General features: G+C 39.2%; 1 protein-coding gene across 1 annotated transcript in view; it reads left to right on the plus strand.

Moving 5' to 3' along the window:
* Positions 1–15,088, plus strand: part of RABGGTA (Rab geranylgeranyltransferase subunit alpha) — a 1,248,770-nt gene extending 1,233,682 nt beyond the window's left edge. Inside the window, exon 17 of the mRNA XM_044058049.1 lies at positions 13,376–15,088. Coding sequence (XP_043913984.1) covers positions 13,376–13,527 — 152 coding nt within the window. The 3' untranslated portion in view covers positions 13,528–15,088. The remainder of the gene's footprint in view (positions 1–13,375) is intronic.
* Positions 15,089–21,944: the final 6,856 nt, after the last annotated feature.

Below are 21,944 nucleotides of genomic sequence, written 5' to 3' on the forward strand. Positions count from 1 at the left end.
TCTAAATGGATAGGCCATTGCATTCATTTCTGCTATAAGCACCATGGAAAACCTATCCCACATGGGATTAGACCTCATTCAACCAGGGCTGCTTCTACCTGTACAACCTTTCTCAGAGGTGTCCCTACCAGGGACGTCCTAGAAGTTGCTACCTGGAGTTCTGTACATACTTTAACCAAGCATTACCATTTACCAGTTTTTTCTAAATCCAGAGCTGGCTTTGCAACTGCAGTCTTGCAGGGATTTCTAGCTGGTCCTAATGCTATCTAAATTCCTCCTCCCATCCTTAGCTTTGGGAATCTACCCAAATGTGATTACTGCAACAGTGAAACACGAAGAACATAGTACAGTTGTGTACATTTACCATAAATGTAGATATTCGAGTGTTCACTGTTGCAGTCCTGGTTACCCTCCCTCCAGCCCCCCCTGACTTCTATTGGCTATACCTCTACTCTCCTTTACTATGCTTAAAAGCTTTTTGGTATATTTGCTTTTTTGTTGGAGGTATAATCTTGTGTTTGTGTGTGTGTGTATGTATATATGTGTATATATATATATATATATATCTATATATATTTATATATATATATATATATATATATATATATATATATATATATATATATATATATAATTGCTTCCCATTAGGGGGGCACCTGATATATGGGGCAAGAAAAACTGATGTAATGGCGTCGGCTGCATGCTTTATACCCAAATGTGATGACTGCAACAGTGAATACACTCGAATATCTACATTTATGGCAAGTGTACACAACTTTACTTTTTGATGACTCTGTACTACTTTTTTATAACCCCAAACATTCCCAGAGGTAGTCACTTCTAAATGCCCTGTATACCTGAATAAAGTCTCCTCTTAAATATCTGTGTGAGACGCTGTACAAGTTCAGATATTTTAGTTCTTCATAATAACTTAAATTTTCACATCCATGGATGGTATGTTTCTGGTGTACTCTTTCCAGTTTATTTGTGCTTGTATTCTTATAAGGCTTTTATATTGTTGTTCCATACTTAAGTGTGGGTCTAATATAACTAACAAACAATTACTTCAACATTTCTGATTTCTTAGACTCTGTCTTTTTATACGACCTATAGTTCTATAACTATCATTAACCAATTGGTTGATATCATTAGAAAAATTCAAAGCTGGACCCATCCATATACACAGGTCAGGTCCTTAAATGAATCTAGAGTTCCAATCACTTGTGCTGCATTAAGTATTCACCTTTCAGTTTGTGTCTTCCAAATCTTATATGCTTTGTTTTTGATATATTTATCAGCATGTTATTCACCGCTGCCCAAATAGTCAATTTAGTCAAGATCTTTTACAGACATATACCCTGCATGCAACACACTTAATCAGTTTACCCATTTTCAAGTCATCTACATTCAGACTGTAGAACACCTCAGATGAAAAAGACAGATCTGAAAGATACAATCTAAACCAGTATGGGCCTAAGAGATTTAATAATCACAGGTTTCTTAACCATCTTTAATTCCATCATAATACCTCCTCCTGATTTTTTTTTGTTAGTATGTCTGTTACAGTAAAAACATTTATACTCTGACAGAACTGGTTTCCAGTCATTGTTCTTTAACCATATTTCACAAACAATAACATCAATCTCATGAGAATGTAGCAAATGTTCCAATAAAAAAGCTTTAGTATTAATTCTTCTAGCATTAACCATCAGAGATGCTTCAAATGTTGCTATATATATGCAAACTGTTAAATGTTCGGCCTGGTCAAAATCCTGCCTTGTGTTTGTCAAATATTGCAAAATATCTGCTGCAAAAATTCTTTTCCCTGTTATTGACAAGTGCACACCATCCTGTCTAAGTGTGTGTGCCCAAAATTAGGCTGCGATGCTTTGCACATTTTTTTTTAAATGGGACATTTTTTTATGTAGGTATTTACCCCCAAAATGTTTTCATTCATGGTGACCTGACTATCCTTTCTGTATGTGATTTATGAAAAATATTTCCTAACACCTGTACAATAAACAAATATAATAGTAATAATAATGTCATAAATCCATCTCGTTTGAAGTAAAGATCAGACTGGACACCCCCACAGGAGCAAGCAAAAAAAAACCTTTCCAAAGCAGACTATAGCCTACTAAGCGAGGGCATAGTAAGTTTCAAACACCCTGCTAACACAGTCAACTTCTGTGCAGAGGAGTACATAAATGCCAGATGTAGATTCAGCTGTACCCATCAGGATCAAAACCAGGTCCTCCCAAAGAAACATGCCACACTGGTGGACCACAAGTATAAATAGGTTATATAATGAAAGGAAGAAACTGTTATCCAGGAACAAGAGGGAACTTACTCACCAGAGAAAGAATACCCTCCACAACTTGAACAAGCAGATCAAATATCTTGTTAAGTCCTCTAAAGCCAGTTACAAGGCTACATTAGCATCTCTAGCTAAAGACAGTCATAAGGCTTTCTTTAGCTATGTCAGAAAAGAGAAAGGGAATGCCCAGCTATCTGCCAAACTGACTCTGGGCAGTACTGCTCACACTGAACCCGAAGAAATTGCCAACATGCTGGCAGACAGTTTTGGTGCAAATTACACGTCCTGCACCCACCATATACACTCCAAAGCATCCATGTCACCAGTCCAATACCTAGGATCTCAAAAGAACAGGTAACATCTGCCCTTTCCAAAGCCAAAAACACAGCCTCCATGGGACCAGATAATATCCCAGGTTGCTTACTAAACAATCTAAAGCAAGACCTAGTGAAACCTCTTGGCACTTTCTTCAGCCATAGCCTGAGCACTAGTTTTGTTCCAGCAGAGTAGAGAACAGCAATAGTAACCCCCTTATACAAAGGGAGTCCATCAGCTGATCCTGAGAACTATAAACCCATAAGCCTAACCAGCCTTATCTGCAAGGCCATGGAAAGAATCATCATGGATCTAATCAGCAAGGACATAGGCGACTTTCAAACTTTTGAACCAACCCAGTATGGCCTTGTTAAGGGCAGGTCTTGCTTATTAAACCTGGTAGACTTTTTGAGAATGTCACCAAAGCCCTGGATGATAACAAAGCAATACATACTACCTATCTTGACTTGGCCAAGGTCTTCAGCACAGTCACCCACTCTGGTATCATTGAGAAATTCTCCCAATTGGGGATTAACCCATACATCTGTAGATAGGTAGTAAACTGGCTGACTGCCAGAACACATACTGTCAAAGTTGGGGATTCCATCTCCACCATTAGACCAGTTACTAGTGGTGTACCACAGGGATCTCTGTTGGGTCCTCTACTATTTGGAGTCTACTTCTCAGATGTCCAGGTGAAAGTAGATGGCCTGTGGTTTACAATGTTCACAGATGACTGCAAACTAGTTGTAATCATTGTCCCCCAGTGATGTTAACATATTATAAAAGGGGCTAACGCACACTAATGATTGGTGCTAGAGTCGTGGTCTAAAACTAAATGCAAAAAAGTACATCATTATCCTCTTTGGCAAAGACATGGCCCCTGCAGATTACATTATAGATAGCACCCCCCCGTTCTCAAACACAGTAGTGAGAGACTTGGGAACACAGGTCTCCACAGTAGTCAGGAAAGTCTTCTACGCTGCGCATCTCATAAATAAGGGCATTGCATCAAAGACTAAGGATGTTATAACTCCTCTATACTCTGCCCTCATTAGACCACTAATTGAGTACAGTGCTTCCTTTTGCATGCATCTCACCAAACACCTGCAACAACTGGAGAGACCACAGAGGTTTCTAATGAAGAAAATTAACAGTCTCCAAAACATGACCTACATGGAAAACTGAAGGCCCTGTCTCTACTCTGTATCTTACAGTCTGCTGAGAGATGACCTGTGCCTGGCCTACAGTGCGATCTCTGACCCTGCCCTAATGAAAGTGCTGCATGTCTGCAAAGCAGAGGGTACAAGAGTCACTTGCTCAAGGGATCTCACCCTACCCTGTGACATAAACAGGACATGGAGAGACAGATATGTGTTCCAGAGTTTGCCATTCCTCTGGAACAATCTTCCACTTCACATGAAGCAGAGCTCCTCAATGACCCTGTTAAAGAGCAACCTTGACAGTTGAATGGGATAGTGCAAATTCACCCTGCGGGGGTAGCACCTGTGTCCATCATGGACAGGAGCAGTCAGTGCTAATCACTGATTCGCTCTGTTAACAACAACCACCAAACCGTGGTCAACTAGGTAACAAGGATATTGCATGGCTAGGCTTGTTAAGGCCCTAGGGCCATTAGCCTAGTAACATCCTATGAACCTACAAAGCTATGCCATCTAAGAAAGCTGTAAGTTGCCTACTAATAGTCAGAGATGGATGAGATCATTTGTACCAACTTGAATAAAAACAGATCCATACTTCCTTACATTAAGGTGTTCTAAGGCTTTTCTCACATCCTCTATTTTTTTCTCCTAGCAAACATAACGCTTTTTTGATGTTTGTTATATTCTATGCAAATGTTAAGTATTCGTTCTTCTAATAACTGAATCTCCAGTTACAAGAATGTCTTTTATGACCAGATCTAAAGAATCTTCAGCTTCTAGATCAGTGATATCTACTCTGTTAATTGTTAGAAAGGATTGATCTTCATTACCATTAGTCTTATTAATTCCACTGTTTTTAGTGCTTATTACATTTGCAAGCAGAAAATTCTCATCCAGCTGGCTTTGTACAACCACAACTTGAGCTATGTTGTCTTCTTTTCTCTTACAATAAATCCTTCCACATTCAATTTTCATTTCTTCATTTTCATCTGCTGCTTCCCCTTTTTCTACCTTGTCTTTTGGAAAAATGATCCCTTTTTCTGTAGACCGACGGTTTTGGTAGAAAAATATCATTCCCTGGAATCTGTGCGTTACATAACAGTATCCTTTCCAGTACTCTTTACTCTATAGACATTAATCAGTTTTTTCTTCTGTTATTTGTTGTGAACTTCTTTTAAACTTTGTTTACAATTATTAGTAGCAAATCTAGACTTACTTATGATGATTGCACTTGTGCAGTTGGCACAGCTTGGAGAATGGTTACATATACTAATGACTGGACGAATGAGTGAGATAAATAACATTAGACAAAGAGCGAATAGAACATGTTTAGGAAAGGAAGTGTCTATTGTAAAGATCACTCAACCCCTACTGAACAAGATAATGCCACTGATAACTCTGGAATTCTGGATACAAGTATTCATATCAGCCAACTTTTGACATGAGGAGCACAGATCACCAGTGTTATCAGGTATTACCTTTAAATATACATAGCATTTAGTACAATGTACAGGATACTTGTGCTATAGCAAATCATTAATGGCATATTGATTTAAGGAATCCCATCTTCATCTGCAAATGAATAAGTAATTCAAAGAAAAGTATAATCAAAATCAGTTACCACAGAATTCACAGATTTTAATTCAACGTCTTAGAAAAAAATAACACAAACAGTATACAACTAAGTATTAAATTGAGTAGAATTGAGTCACTGCTCTCACTGCAGCAGCTGTGAAGGTCGCACAAAAGCTGGAATTCCTGTGCATTTCATGCAAACACTGTATCTTCTGTTCACTATCACTGTTGCAACTCGTTTTAACAATAAAGATCAATAAATTACAAACCAACACTCTGGTAAATATTCTTGTCTACAAGCTATCCATTTCTTCTTAGTGAAAAACAGTGGAAAAAAAATAAAATATAAATCGAAATAAATCTCTTACCATGCAACTTCACAATCGATCACAAACCAGTACAGGATTGTCTAGATAAGCTCTGACCCAGAGTGTTTGCAACATTTTCTGAAACCCATTTAATCTTACCTGTAGCCCAAGATGTATTTTCAGAATTAAGTTTATAACTTTTGCTTCTTAACATTTGGCTGTCTTTGCTGTGTATCACCGCTTATACTTCCTAGTATTTTAGTCTGTCAGTTGTTTAGCTGCTCATCAGTACAAATTTGTACAGTTAGCTGTTCCATCCCATTACCACACAGTGATTCCTGTCAGTGCCTCATAGATACTGCTTTCCTTGTTGTTAGTGGGACAGTGCTCCTCACTCATACAGCCTGCCTAGTGTGGACCTGATCTTTAACAGATTTATTCCTGTCATAGCTATAATAATAATAATAATAATAATAATAATAATAATAATAATTGTTGGTTGGGTGTATCTGCGTAAAGTTTTGGAAGACATTTTAGGTGCAGTGATGATCTATTTAACATCGCTTTGGAGGATACTACTTTTATAGGTGTTTTGCTATTAGGATTCACTTATTCTAAGCTTGGAACTCTACCCTTTTGGTAGAGGAAGAATGACTGATCCTGTAATGTGCAGAAGTTCTGTACTTAATGTAATGACAGATGTGCAGGAACAAGTCCATTTTCCTGTATGAGCCACCCTACTTTACCCAACTGCTCTGATTTGGTTGGAAAATTCTTTCAGAAAAAAATTTTTTTCTTTTGTGGGTTTTCTTTTTGATTACTATACTTTACTGCAGGTATGCATAGATCTAGAGAGGGATAGGTTTATGGGTAAATGGGAGGCGTAATGTGGCTTCTGAAAGTTTTTTAGGTCTTGAGCTGACGCGTTCTGCCAGTCTTGTCTTGTGGCTAGAGATGACATGATCTTGAAGTTCATTTCCCTCTCCCCTATTTCTTCTGGTCTGAAGTGAAAAGAGTTGTAGCCACTCTAGCCTCTGGCATATTTCTTTCCCTTCACCCACAGGTCTCTAGCTTTCTTCTGCATTCCTTCCAAGAGCCTGATGTCCTTTTCCTTATGTGGTTTCCAAAAGTGCATGCAGAACTCACTGTGGTTTAATTAAAGCCATGTAGATTGGAAGCATTTGCTAACCACTGCCGCCACTTATGTAAAGAAGGCTTGTGTGCTTACTACATTCGGGGTGGTGTGCAGGAAATGGTTTCAGTGCATCATATACATGCTAACAAAACTTCCTGATTTGGCAAATTGCACAGGTTAGTGGTGGTCACCATGATGTTCTTCGTGTTTCACTGTTGCAGTCATTACATTTGGGTAATCTGCTGACAGATTGTCCTCAGTCGGCCTGAATTCCAAAGTCTTGGGTCCTGCGTCGGTTGTGTCTCCTCTTCCATGACGTCAGGTCGTCAGGGGTATAAAACAAGCAGCCGATGCCATTTTCTTTAGTCTTTCTTGCCGTGCGGTGTTCAAAGCAGAAGCATTTCGCAAGTGCCGGTCGGCCGACTCCTGAAATTTTTGAGTTCGAGTTTCAGAACCGAAGTCTTCACTAAAGCTAAGTACCCCATTGGGGAAACTTTTTTCTTGCTCCATACCGATGTCAGAAAAAGTTAATAACTGTATTACTTGTGGGAAGCAAATACCTCATAAGAATTTTCATTTATACTGTATTCCTTGCCTAGGCCCTGATCAGAACTTGCCTGGCTGTCGGTTTTGTGCTAGATTTAACCAACGTACTATTAAGCGTCAGTATATTTTTGCCTCAAAATATTTTGGAAACATTTAACTACCCTGAAATGTCGTTGGATAGCAATCCGACTGCCAGAGTACACAAAAAACGCAAAAAAAAAAGGACAGAGACAGACCATCGAGGTCCAAAACCGATGACAAAGCTTCTCCTATGCCAGTCGCTGGTTCGCCGGTACTCAGTGAGGTGCTTTCGAGTCGCAGGCCCCTACCGAGACACATGTAGAGTCCAGCAATCCACGAGATTCTCAAAGTATTGTACCCATGGGTGTCACTCCCTCTGATGGGTCCAGAGCTGCTGAGCAGGCACTGGCTTCTGAGGGTGTATTCAGGCCTCAACATTTTTATGTAAAACCGACGCCAGCTTCAAAATCAAAGACAAAAGCAACTTCTAAAGCTAAAAAAAAATGCATGAGCCACGTTATGGCATTGCTGAAACAGAAAATGCTGTTGATTTCTAAATGTGCAGAAAATAAAGAATTGCAGGAATTATTGCATGCAGCAGAACAAATTGGAAGGCATACTTTACAATGTGGTTTTGATTCCTTAGTGGCCTCCTGCAGGGCCGCAGTTACTGGATCTGTGATTAGCAGGCATGCCTGGCTAAAAGAGCAAAATTTGCCTTATGTTAAAGCTAAATTACTGGATCCACCTTTACAGCATGATACTCTGTTTGATATTAAGACAGAAGAGGTTTTAAAGAAAATGGAAGACAAAGCTAAGTCTATGCAAACTGTAAAAGACTTCTTACAAGTGCAGCCACCACGATTCAGTAGACACTGGCCTACAAAAAATTGGTCCTTTCCTGTGTCCAACAGAGCTCAAAGGGGCAAATCCAGATGCCCTAAAGGTTCTAGATACCAGGCACAGGATTCTTACAGGTCAAAGCAATAGGATGCTTCTACCTCCAAATCTGGAGGAGATAAAGAGCAACCCTACAGGAAACCGTCTCAATGACTTCCCTCTGCCATCACCAAGCACTTACCTTTCGGCAGCACCCTTAGGGGGAAAATTAGCACTTTTTGCTCAAAATTGGCAGTTAATAACCCAGGACAAGTGGGTGATAAACATAGTATCTCAGGGATACAGATTCCACTTCCATACTCTGCCAATGGCAAATGGTTAGCCGGATCTGCCAAAAAATCAATGGGCAGAGGCACAGAAACAGGTTACGTCCCTCATGGATATGGGAGCTATTCAGCCAGTACCAGAACAGGAAGAAGGACAAGGTTTTTATTCAAGACTGTTCTTGGTACCCAGAAAAAACGAGGACTGGTGCCCAATACTGGACTTATCAATTCTGAACACATACCTGGACATTCCAAAATTCAAAATGCTAACTTTACAGCAACTTCTGCCCATGCTGGGCAAGAACGCTTGGCTGGTGATATTAGATCTAAAAGAGGCATACCTGCATATCCCAATAAGAGAAACGTGCAGAAGATACCTCCGTTTCAAGGCTGGCTTTATGCGTTACCAATTCTCGCCGCTGCCCTTTGGCTTATCTACTGCGTCCAGGGTCTTTACAAAGTGCCTGGCACCAGTAATTGCATTTTGCAGACAAAAAGGTATACAAATTTATCCTTACTTGGACGACTGTCTCATTCAAGCAGAGAACAAGGACATTCTTCTTCAGCACCTGGCATTTGTGAAAAGGCTTCTAACATGCCTACGGAACACAATAAACGAAAAGAAATCACAGCTGGTACCGTCTCAAAAGATAACATTCCTGGGTGCAAGCTTGAATACAACTGCCCAGATGGCTTTCCTCACGCCAGACAAACAAAGGCAACTGACTACTTACTTCAAACTGATGGCAACAAAAACCCAGTTATCTGCAAGACAAACGTTGCAGGCTTTGGGATTCATGGCATCCTGCATCCTACTGATTCCATATGCAAGACTGAATATGAGGAAACCACAGTGGTACCTAAAAAGTTTATGGAGTCAACATTGTCACATTCTGGAAGCAATGACTCCTCTCATTCCTTGCCTACAACAGGAGTTTCTATGGTGGGCAAAGGCATGTCACCAGAACATGGGACGGGCTTTCACTCTACCCCCAGCCAGCCAAACCTTAACAACAGATGCATCAGATTATGCATGGAGGGCCCACCTGGTGGGAAGATGCATTCAAGGCATATGGACCCCAAAACAAATGCATCTGCATATCAATCAAAAAGAGATGTTAGCTGTTCAAAATGCCCTGACAGCCTTCAAGGACTTACTTAATCCAGAACAACTACTGATAAAGATGGACAACACCACGGTGATGTGGTATATAAACAAGCAGGGGGGGGCACACACTCATACCCCTTTGCAGACTAGCCATAGCACTGTGGGACACAGCCTTGACTTACCAATTACATCTTCAAGATCAATTCCTGCCAGGAAAGCAAAATACTCTGGCAGACGATTTAAGCAGAAACCTTATGGACCCTCACGAGTGGAAACTAGATCCACAAGTCTTCAGCATGATAAAGAAATGGGGGAGACCAGACATAGACCTATTTGCCTCTCCACAAAATTATCAACTGAAAAATTTCAGTTTACACATTTCCTCCCCTGCCTCTTCTTCCCAAGGTACTACTAAAAGTCAGACAGGAGAAACCAAAGATGATACTAATTGCCATGGACTGGCCCCGCCAATACTGGTACCCAATCCTAAGGAACATGTCTCAATTCCCAGCTTGGTACTTACCTCAAATACCTCACTTACTGTCCCAGCAAAACAATCAAATCCTGCCTAATCAGCTCCAAACACTGAACCTGGCAGAATGGCTGATCATGTAATTATTCAAACACCTCACAGTAAAGCTGTGATTAATGTCATTTTGGAAGCCAGAAGGCCTAGTACTAGAAAATCTTATGCTGATAAATGGAAGAGATTCTGTGCTTGGACCCAAGCACAAGGAACTGATACAGCAGGGCCAAATATTCCTCAGATTTTACAATACTTGACTGAGATGCTTGACAAAGGCCTATCTTTTTCATCAATAAAAATCCATGCCTCCGCCATCTCGGCTCATTACAACACAGAGCCGCCAATCTTTTCTCATCCTTTACTAAAGCAGTATCTTAGAGGGGCCAAAAATTTAAGGCCTCCCAGAAGATCACCAATTCCTGCATGGGACCTCAATTATGTGTTGGAAAAGCTCACCCTGCCTCCATTTGAACCAGCTGCTACTGCAGACCTAAAGTTCTTATCATGGAAAACAGCTCTGCTCCTGGCAATTACTTCAGCAAGAAGAGTCTCAGAGCTACAGGCCCTCATGGCTGTGGAGCCTTTCATCATTTTTTACCCAGACAGGGTGTCCCTGAGGACCAATCCTTCATTTATGCCTAAGGTGGTTTCCAGTGTGGCTCTTAACCAAACTATTCATCTGCCAACCATTTATACAACTCCGCAGAACAAGGGGGAGAGGATTCTGCATTCATTGAACGTACACAGACAGCTGAGATTCTACTTGAGCAGGACTAAAGCTCTAAGAAAAACTGAGCAGTTACTAGTGACATATGCTGCAGGATGAGAAGGAAAGGCTATTTCAAAGCAGACTATTTCAACATGGATAAGCCACTGCATTCGTTTCTGCTACTTGCACCATGGCAAACCCATGCCCAAGGGCATTAGGTCTCATTCCACCAGAGCTGCAGCAACATCAGCAGCCTTTCTCAGAGGAGTACCAACCAAAGACATTCTAGAGGCTGCTACTTGGAGTTCTGTTCACACTTTTACAAAGCATTATCATTTGCCTCTCTATTCTAAGTCCAGGGCAGGCCTTGCCACTGCAGTTCTGCAGGGCCTTATAGCCGCCCCTAATGCTGTTTAGCTCCAGCCTATCATCAATAGCTTTGGGATTCTACCCAAATGTAATGACGGCAACAGTGAAACACAAAGAACATAGTACAGTTGTGTACACTTACCATAAATGTAGATGTTCGAGTGTATTCACTGCTGCAGTCCAGGTTACCCGCCCGCCATCCCCCTTTTATTGTGGAGTTTCTCTTTCCTTCACTATCTTCTACAACCTATGTGGTGTATTTGCTTGTAGATGAAGGTGAAGTTTGTATTGTTGCATGTATATATAGTTTATATATATATATATATATATATATATATATATATATATATATTTTTTTTTTTGCTACCTTTTTGGGGGCACCTGACATCTGGGGCAAGAAAAACTAAAGAAAATGGCGTTGGCTGCTTGTTTTATACCCCTGACGACCTGACGTCATGGAAGAGGAGACCGCAACCGATGCAGGACCCAAGACTTTGGAATTCAGGCCGACTGAGGGCAACCTGATAGCAGATTACCCAAATGTAATGACTGCAACAGTAAATACACTCGAACATATACATTTATGCTAAGTGTACACAACTGTACTTTTCTTTCTCAAACATTTATGTGAATACTATTACCTCAGAGCACAACTTTAAATATCTTGGAAATCACTTAGCTATCCTTTTCTTTTCATTTTCATGCAGGAATGTTTTAAAAACCCTGTCCAGAATCATTTATTCTTGCAAATTAACAACTCACACCACACCAGAATTTATAAGAGTTATCACAAAATATACAATCATGCCCTGCCTCAGGTATTCCTTGGCACTAATCTGTATAATACTTCTCTTCTCCAAATGACAGCTAATAAAATAAACCACTTCATTAAACTGACTGAGTTTCTTATCCACCAAAATATTACCTGTTATTAAAAGGGCAGTATTCTTGTTTGCACCATCCTCTACAAACTTCTCAGTTATGCTGTCAGCCCAGCCCTTATGATCAGAGACTCTGCTTATAATTGCAGCTACTGCTGTGCACAAGTATTTCCAACACTATAACACTAACAGCACCCTTTTACCCTGGTATGCACAGACAGGTCATTCTGAAAGATGGGCCCTGTTTGTGGAACTCTGGCACTACTCATATTCATAACAAACCTGACCTAGAACTTTTCAGGCAATGGCTTCTATACCGCCTTGTAGACTTATCCCAGAGATCCTGCTTTGACACCACCCATCGTAGGCCTAATGTTTTCTAACTCCTGTTACCGATCTAATTTTCTTGCACCATAGTATTTCTACTACAGCCCTTCACGCTCCATTTTTTCATCATTATTGAGCAATTGGTACCTTTAAATTTATTTTCTTTAGTGACTAGTTGCCTTAGTAGTATGCCTGTAGTCCTTTCATTCCTTCATAAATATTTGTTATAGATGTATGGCTTACCAAACCTATAATCTAAAGCAATTGTATTGACTATAAATATTTCTTGTCCGCTTAGTTCCTGTGTCTTGCACATTCTGCCGAATTCTACCCTTACTAAATGCAACTTAAATGAATATTTTCTACTGTATGTGAATATTTGGCTCAAATATTGTATGTTTATGGATGGATGCATGCATGCATGCATTTTGCTCATAATTGTATGTTCATAAGCCTTTTGTTTAACCTTTCTATAAAAAGTGTTCTGTGACCAGTCCACTTATCAAGTTGAGTGAAGTAAATAAGTAAACAAATACATCTTCTTTAGTAACAAGGCCTGTTGCTGCTTTATCTGCCTGCAGAGTGCCTGGAGCTGTGACTTGTTTCTGGATGAGATCTTGTTTTATTTTCCTAACATCATGTATACCATTGAAGCTTAGACCAACATATAGGGACAACCGAGGTTGAAGCTGCAGCAAGACAATAGAACGCCTGTGCCACATTTCATATTACCATGGCTATACTTCTATAACCACAGAATACTAGAATGGCACTTTGTCCATAGGTGAAAAGTCTTATGCTTGCAGGACTACAACCTGTTTGCTTTCTGCTTTGGCACTTTCTGCTTGATGGAGTTATTTTTTTAACAAAGGCTTCAGTATTTTCCTTAATTTTTGAATGTTTTCTTAGGTATCCAGACGCCAGCTGACCTCCAGCCTCTAGCAAGTTGTCTGAAGTTGTCATTTCTGGACTTGAAAGGAAACCCAGTGTGTAATCTGCCTAACATCCATTCAGAACTCACTCTGCTATTGCCTCAGGTTAAGGAGATCATTCTGCAATGATTTAAGCTCTGTGCAAACATATGGCTGTGGGGCTGCAGAGGAGGGGAAAGCATTTAAAAGGGTAAAGGAAAATGTTCATGTTGGGAGGTGGGTGCTTTATTGTCATGGCTGTATTAGTGTGATGCTCCTCCTGTATACATGCCTGTGTGAAGCATATGCTACCAAGATTGTTAGGTGCTGGAAACTGTGTTGTTGTTGGGTCACGTTTTGTCATCTGACATCCCATTGAAGATGACCTCTCCTTGTGGAATAGGAGTTTGAAATGTACACTAAAAGTTTCTTTTCATTTTAATGAGTGACAGCTTTTCATGTGAGAAGAGAGGAGTTTGGGCTGCAGACTAAAAATGGTCTTCATTACCCTGAATGCCAGTAGCATCAGCATTACCCAGCCTCTGCTAAGTGCAGGTTTCATAACTTGCAAGTACGTGTAATGTTATATGTTGGAACATTACTTGTGGCAATACTGGGCTTGATGAAAACCTTCAAATTGGCAGCAAAAATGAGCAGTTATCAGCTATTACACTTTGCCAAATATCAAACCATGGAGCTGAATACAGGATACCCTCAAGCAGTGCAGGCACTCTTTCCACTTGAAAAGTGGAGCAGTTTTATAGGATAATGTTACAAAACATTTCACTTGTAATTTTTCTACACATTTGTCTTTCACTGTGTGTCCTGTCTTCCCCCATTACAGTTGGTCCTGTCTTCCTTTCCTACAGCTTTGTTCTTTGAGGTCCAGTCTTTTCAACTGTAATGTCTGGGCCCCATGTAGAAAAGCTTTCTACTTCAACAGATATTGCCAAGGGCACAAAAAGGCGTGATTATATCATTGGGGGTCCAGCCATCCATCCATCTGTTCATGCTTTTACAGTCGCATCTTGAGTCCTGCATGGTCCCTTTCAGCATTGCTGACATCTGAAAGTGTACTAGGCAAGTAGGGGCTGATATTTATTGGCAGGCCTTTCTTCCATTTCATACGCACAGTAACAGTTTAGACTTGTCAATCCCCCTGTTGTATGTCTTTAGGAGGAAACTGGGATACACAGAAGACCCACACAGACTCCGCACAAGACACCCGAGCTGACAATCAAACTTGAGAGCCTTTTACTGTAAGGTAACAGACACTGTGTGCCATTGATGTGTAGGAGTACATGGCTTTACTGGATGGTTTCTTGACACCTGGTCCTCTTTATGTGTATTCTGAATTGTTGCAGGGCATAAATTATTACCCTACTCAAATGTGCACTATACTTATAAATGATTAATGTGTAAGAGCTGAAAGCAATTGATAGACTGCATTTAATGAAATATACTCCAGTACTTTGTTATTGTTCATATGTACTGCACATTTAAAACAAATGTACTTTACTGTTGTATTTTAATGTGTTATACAACTGTAATCCTACACTTTGCTGTACTGTAATCTTGTATGTGGTCATATTACACAACTGTGCCCAGTTTGTGGCTGAAAAGGGTCTCCAGACCAGCCTGCCAACCTGGTTAACAAATACATAAATAAATAAATTAAATAAAAATGGTTTGTCTGACATAATGGACCTTACATAGTTTGGTATGTTCTTTTCTGCAGACTTTTTATCTCAGGTGTAAAGTAACATATATCAGGCATTCTAATGGCATTTCTTGCTTATTTTTCTTTTGTAAAACTCCAGAATTTTAATTGATAAGTTCACAGGTCTGTACTAGGCTAAACTGCCCTTGCCTAGCCACTTTTCCTTTTTAGTGCTCAAAATAACCTATCCCATTTGGTTATAGATTGGCCTGGGTCCCCTTCAGAGTGTTTAACTTTTAAAAGATCGACTTTCATATGGCCGAGACCATATGATCAAACTTTTAAAAGTTCAAATGATCTGAATGGAGATCTCCATACAGCATGGAACAGGAAGATTTCCCTTTTCCACAATGTAGTGTAATCTCGCAGTTGGTATATTTAAATAGCGGGGGGTGTGAGGTGCAGGGGGGGCTTGCCCTCCTGCTAGGAACGTGTAGTTTTTTTTTTTTTATTACATGTTCGCCTTTTTAAATGTTCGATCATATAGTCACGGTCATATGAAATTTGAACATTTGAAAGTTCGATCATGTAAAGTAGACCCATTGGCCTTACTCATCCCATGGTCAAGAATTACATATTATTCCTGATGAAAATAACTGGCATTATAACCCAGATAATTTGAGAGGACCCATGCATGGAATAGAGCATTTAAGAACTGCCTCTGTCCATTAGGACAGGAGGCAGTCCTGGGGTAAATTTTCTGTTTCCCATCCATAGATCTAAGTTGCACTTGAATAGCGACAGGGATGAACTTTATTTTATGTGGATGGGGAGTCTGTTCCACAGCAGCGGTATCCTGTGTAAGATATACATGTCCTTCCAAACTGTTCTCTTGATGTTGCAGAAGTTAAGTTCCCTAGACCGAGTATTTCTTATACCATTTGATTTGCTGATGTGCAGTACATCAATCAGTAATAGGTCAGACGATGCCTTTTTATGTCAGACACAGGTCACCTCTTAGCAGTTTGGAGGATACCCAGTCAGTCCATGTAGGACATGTTTAGGACTTGTATCCTTTTAGTAAGGTACCTGTGTAAACATTCCAGTTAATGTATATGTCTGGACAGATACATGCCAAAGTGGGCATTGTATTACATGACTGTCCTAATGAGGGTTGAGTAAAGGGGTCAATGACATCCCTAGATCTAGATACAATCCCTTGTTTATAAGCTGTGCAATATAGAAGGACATTTCTTACTACAATAGACACACATTGGTGAAGAGTTAGGTCAGTGTACACATAAGTTCTTAAATCCCGAACAACTGGATCAACTCTTAGAGGAGTATTGTCACTGTGGTAGTTCCCTGGGTAGATGGCTTCACAAAGGATATAGTCATGCTTTTTTTTGTCATCTAGTTCTGTCCATAATTCTGGCACCCATTATTTGTTAGAGGCAAAACTTCCTGCAAAATGGCTACGTCATTTGTGAATGCAGTGATTGCTCATAGTTTGCAGTCTTCTGCAAGCTTAGTCAGTCAAAGCCTTTTTTTATTGGCTTTTACTTCAGAAAAATAGATGCCAAACAGGAGAGGTCCCAGCCCAGAACTCTAGAGGACTTCACTGGTGACTGTTCTCTTCATGGAGGTAACGTCCCCTGTTTTGATTTTCTGCATCCTATCTGTGAGCCAGTTGGCAGTTCACCATGTGATGTTGGGGTTTATTTCCATTTTATTTAGCTTTTCTACTATGCCTGAGTGGGGAATTATGTCAAAAGCTGTGGCCAAATTGAGGTATGTGATATGCACCGTTTTGACTTCTCCCATTGCTTTGGTGACCTTTTCAAAAAAATCCACTAGATTGAGTAAGCATGACCTGACTTTGATGAATCCAGACTGAGATGGGTCCAACGTTTGGAGGTTTCCTATGTCCTGATTGATTAATTCCATGATATGTCTTTCCATTGTTCTGCATATGAGACTGCTCAGACTTATGGGTCTGTGGAAGGTCCTCCCTTATGCATTGGTATGACTGTAGCTGTTCTCCATTCATTTGGTACAAAACTGTATGGCGCCTGAGATTGAATAGTGGTATCAAATGTGGTATAAATCAAATGCTGGCTGTATACCCAAGTTGAAAAATAAACCCTTCATCTTGAGTGTTGACAAAAACTTGTCATGCTGACCACTGTTGAAATGATTCTGTTACTTCCAAACTGACCTAGCAGTAGAATGGATGGATTTCCCAAAGCACAGGTTGGCAACTGGTTCTGCTGTATCAGAAGGCTGGTCCTACTGCTGCTTAGGGGGAGGATGGCCCCCCTTATCAGAAGGCTGGCCTACTGCTGCTTAGGGGGAGGATGGCCCCCCTGTTGTAGAAGGAAGTAACAGTCCCAAAAAAAAAATCACAAAAACTGATAGGCCACAGAAAAGCCATAAAGACAATAGAGTGGACTATTGAGGACAAGAAAATAAGAAAGAAATTATGTATAGTTACTATTATGCAGAAAGTCCAGAATTTCCAGGTGCAAGATATACAAATCGATTACGAGAGAAATTAGAGGAAAGAAAAATATTTCCACAAGAAAAACTTTCAGAAGCTTCAAATGAAAATTTGCATTCATTAATGCAACAGATTTGTGAAAAATAGTATATAGATCAAGAAACTTTGATCTGTTTTGAAAAATAAGCATCTGAGGAACTTCGAAAATATAAACAACAAAACCTAGAGATATTTGAAAAGTATAAAAAAGAAATATAGACATGGTAAAGAAAGAGAGATTTGAAATGGGTACATTATTTATGCAAAGGAAAAAGCCAAATTAATCAATATAAAGAAGGCAGCCCCAAAGATATTCAAAGAGAAATACAGGCAAAGCCATCTGGATATGGCAAGTTTCACAATAAAAAAATATCACAAAGATAGAATGTAGAAAAGATTAGTAAAGTAGAAGTTAAAAAAAAAACAGAAGTTGAAGTTATGGAGTGCCTGTGAAGTGAAGGATTTGGTGTAGAAGGGCTAACACAGGTTATATCACAACATAATGGAGTGAGTCCCCAAAGTAAGGAAAAAGGTAGATTAGGAGATATCTGAAGAAGAAATATGGACATGGGAAAGAAAGATATTTAATATGGTGTAATGTTTATGTAAACCAGAAAGCAAAACTAACCAATGCAAAAAGAGCAGTTCCAAAGATATTTGAAGAGAAATACAGGCAAAGAAATCTGGACATGGAAAACTTTGCAATACAAAAAATAAGAAGACAAAGAGGAAAAGCATAAAAGGAAATTAGTAATGGAGAAGTTAAAGAAATAGAAAGTGAGGTTATGGAAAGTGAAGGATTCAGTGTATAAAATTGAATGCAGAAAGTGCCACAACAGTATAGAGCAATGGATAAATTAAGGGGAAACCAGTGGAACAGGAAGCATTTGGTCAGGTGCCATATCAAGATATTTTGGAGCCTTCCACAGGAAATCAATATAAACGTTCACTTGAAGCTAGACAGCAAGGAAAGGAACAGGAAATTTTGGAAACTCTGATGCAGTCAATGTTGAGGAGTGATAGACCAGTGAGTTCCCGTATGACAGAGCAATGGCTGGCACAGAATGAAATTGAAGAGAAGGTGCCACAGGAAGATGCTATAGAACTTTCTATAGAACGCCCGCAGGAAATGGAAAACAAGGGATGTGTCCTCATTTTGGAAGAAAATTAGCTAAGAGAAGAGTTGCTTGATTTAATAGACATGGATAGATGTATTAAGATCAATGTGAGAAATAGACTGCAGAAGGTCAGTAAAGCCCAAAAAGTAAGAAGTCTGATAAAACAAATGAATGCAGTAATTAGGACTGTCCATAGAGATCCATGTGATATAACAAAAGTAAACAGGATATATTACTGTGCTGCTAAATTAGTAACTGATAAAGTTCTACCACAAGAACACTGGATAGCAAGGGAAAGGAAGCGGAGAAATTGAATATCATCATGGAAGTATTAAATAGAGAATACAAGACAAGAAGTGTCACTGTTAGAAGACTAAAGAAGAGGGACTAGATCAACAAAAATACTAAGAAATATAGATGTGATAAAAGCAATGCACAATATAACAATTTATTTGGACTGCAGGTTAGAGATTGCCTTCCATATCAAGGATTGATAACAGATTGTAGGCAACGAGAAAAAAAATAGTGGGCTCCTAAATGAAGGACCAGAACTGGCAGCATTTTTAATAGAATCTATAACAGAAATGTCCATTAGAAAAGGAATAATTAGTAAAGCATATAAAATATTGCATTATAATTATAAGAATCAATCGGAGGAGCTTTGAAAGTTGGGAAGAGAGATTGGATAAGCAATTCATAAAGAGACAATGGGGGGATATAGGTATATATATCCCAAGTATGCAACAAAGTCTAGAAGATTTAGGATCTTTGCCTGGAAGTGTTTACACAGGTATTTTTATACCCCAACTAGACGCCAAAGAATTTTTCCTCAGGTAAATAGCAAATGTTGGAGGTCTGACAGGAAAAAAAGAGGTAGATGGGAACATATTTTTTGGAAGTGTCATGAGCGGGCAGACTTTTGGGATTCCCTGCAGACTGCTGGGTGAGCAGATTGGACTTACTAGGGAGATGATTTTTTTGAGTTATGCTACAGGATCGGAATTGCCTAGACATAGTAAAGCCTTGCTGAGTTTAATTATGGTGGCTGCCAAAAAAGCAATTACTAGAAAATTGAAGTCAGTCTAGACCAACTTTACTAGAAGTAGTGAATATAGTGACAGAGATAAAACAACTGGAATTGAGATCTTTAAAAAAAAGGGAAGGAGCAAACTACATCGGAAAAATGGGAATTGTGGGAACAATATATGCAGAGCAGAAACCAGGTTTAAGAGGCAGAATTTGAATGAGCTATATAATGCTTAACTGACAATGAGTGGATAGTTTATATGTGATGTATAATGTTTGCAACTACAGTTCTTTCAGTGGTGTCTGTGATGTAAACTGTTTGCAGCTTAAGTGATATCATTTTGTATATTTTTGATTTATATAATATAAGATTGCCTTTGTCATGTCTGTAAATTTAACAAAGATGTTTGAAAAAAAAAGCAATGCATAGTATTGGAACAGACCAGGATCTATCATGCAATATCGCAAATAAACTAAAAATTTCAGTACAGGTGGAAAAGCTTAGAAGATACACAGATAAATATAAAGAAAAGTACAAAATAAGGAATTTATTTGATGACCCAAAAACGTTTTATAGAGAACTGGAAAACAAGGTAAAAAGAATTGATAGACCACCGAAAAAGAGGAAATAGATACATTTTGGAGAAGTATCTATGAAGATCCTGTGGAACATAACAAAGATACTAAATGGATAGAAGAAGTAAAAGAAAGAATAAGAAGTTTAAAGGTGCAGGATATGAAATCTGATGAAATAACAGCCAGAGAGATTGAAGCAAAGTTAAGAAAAGCCTCTAATTGGAAAACCCCAGGCCCAGATGCAGTACCTAACTTTTGGTTAATAGTATTGATATTTTTGCATGAAGATTTAGCCATGAGTAAGAACTGCTCACCCCGAACAGACACCAACCTGGCTAACAATAGGCAAAACAATGCTCCTACTCAAGAGTGAACCTGCATGCTACCCTAAATAGTATAGAACAGTAACTTGCCTTCCGACGACATATAAACTACACAGGAATTGATGCTGACAGTTTATAGTCGTTTAGAAGAAAACTCAATTATGGCAGTAGAACAAAGGGAAGTAAAAGAAAGTCATCTGGAACAAAGGAATCCTGTGTTGTTAAATAAAGTTATACTGGAGAATTGCAAAAAAGGGGGAAGAATCTAAGTATGGCATGGATTGACTATAAAAAACATTTGATGGTATCTCACATTCATGGATAAAAGAGTGCTTAAAAATGTATACACCCTACACTGATTGACTATAAAACAGTGACAGGCCACTTTGCAATTAAGCCATGATAAAGGACAGATGATTATCCCAGGGATAAAAATTCAAAGGGTGATATTCCAGGGTGACTCTGTCACTGTTGCCATTCTACCTTGCCATTAACCCCATTAAGCTGTTTACTTAACAGCTTAGGCCATGGCTACAATTTGGCTCCTAGAAAACAACAAAGTATAAAGACTTTTCATCTTCTTTTTGCTGATGATTTAAAAATGTATAGCTCCTCAGATGAACTGAAAGCACAGCTGCAGGTTGTCAAAACCTTTTCAGATGATCTATGACTGTCATTTGGTCTTGATAAGTGTGCAAAAGCAACCTTGAAAGCAGAAAAACTGCAGCACCAGGAAAACTTCAGTTTGGGACAAGAATGTGATATAAAAGAACTTGAGCAAGAGGGAGTATATAAATATTTGGGAATTGATGAAGGATCAATAATAAAACATGAACAAAATGCGAATGCAACTCAGTATTTAATTGTTGTTCCTGTCCTAACATACAGTTTTGGAGTGACTGACTGGTCCCAAAACGTGTTGGATAGATTAGATAGGAAAACAAGAAGGATGCTTCATGCTCACCAAATGATTTATAAACATCAGTGTATACCAAGATTATATATTCCCCATTCTGAAGGAGGGATGGGACTTCTTGAAATTGGTTACATGTATAGATCTGCAATTGTGGGATCCTGTACACATCTGCTGACCTGACAAGACCCAAATGTAGTGAAAGTTTTGAAACATGAGGCGAATAAATCTAAGATGACTTCTGTGCTTAATTTAACAGAAGCATATCGGCATCAAGCAGAAATGGAAATCAAACCAGAAGTAGATAAAACCCTGGCAGCAACTGAATGTGCCAAAAAACTAAAAGAATATAAGCTGAAGGACCAGATGAGAAGGCAAGAAATGTGGAAAAAGCATAAATATAGTTGCAAGT

This window comes from Protopterus annectens, chromosome 16.part0 (assembly GCF_019279795.1).
Source record: "Protopterus annectens isolate FY-2018-M chromosome 16.part0, PAN1.0, whole genome shotgun sequence".
NCBI lineage: Eukaryota > Metazoa > Chordata > Ceratodontiformes > Protopteridae > Protopterus > Protopterus annectens.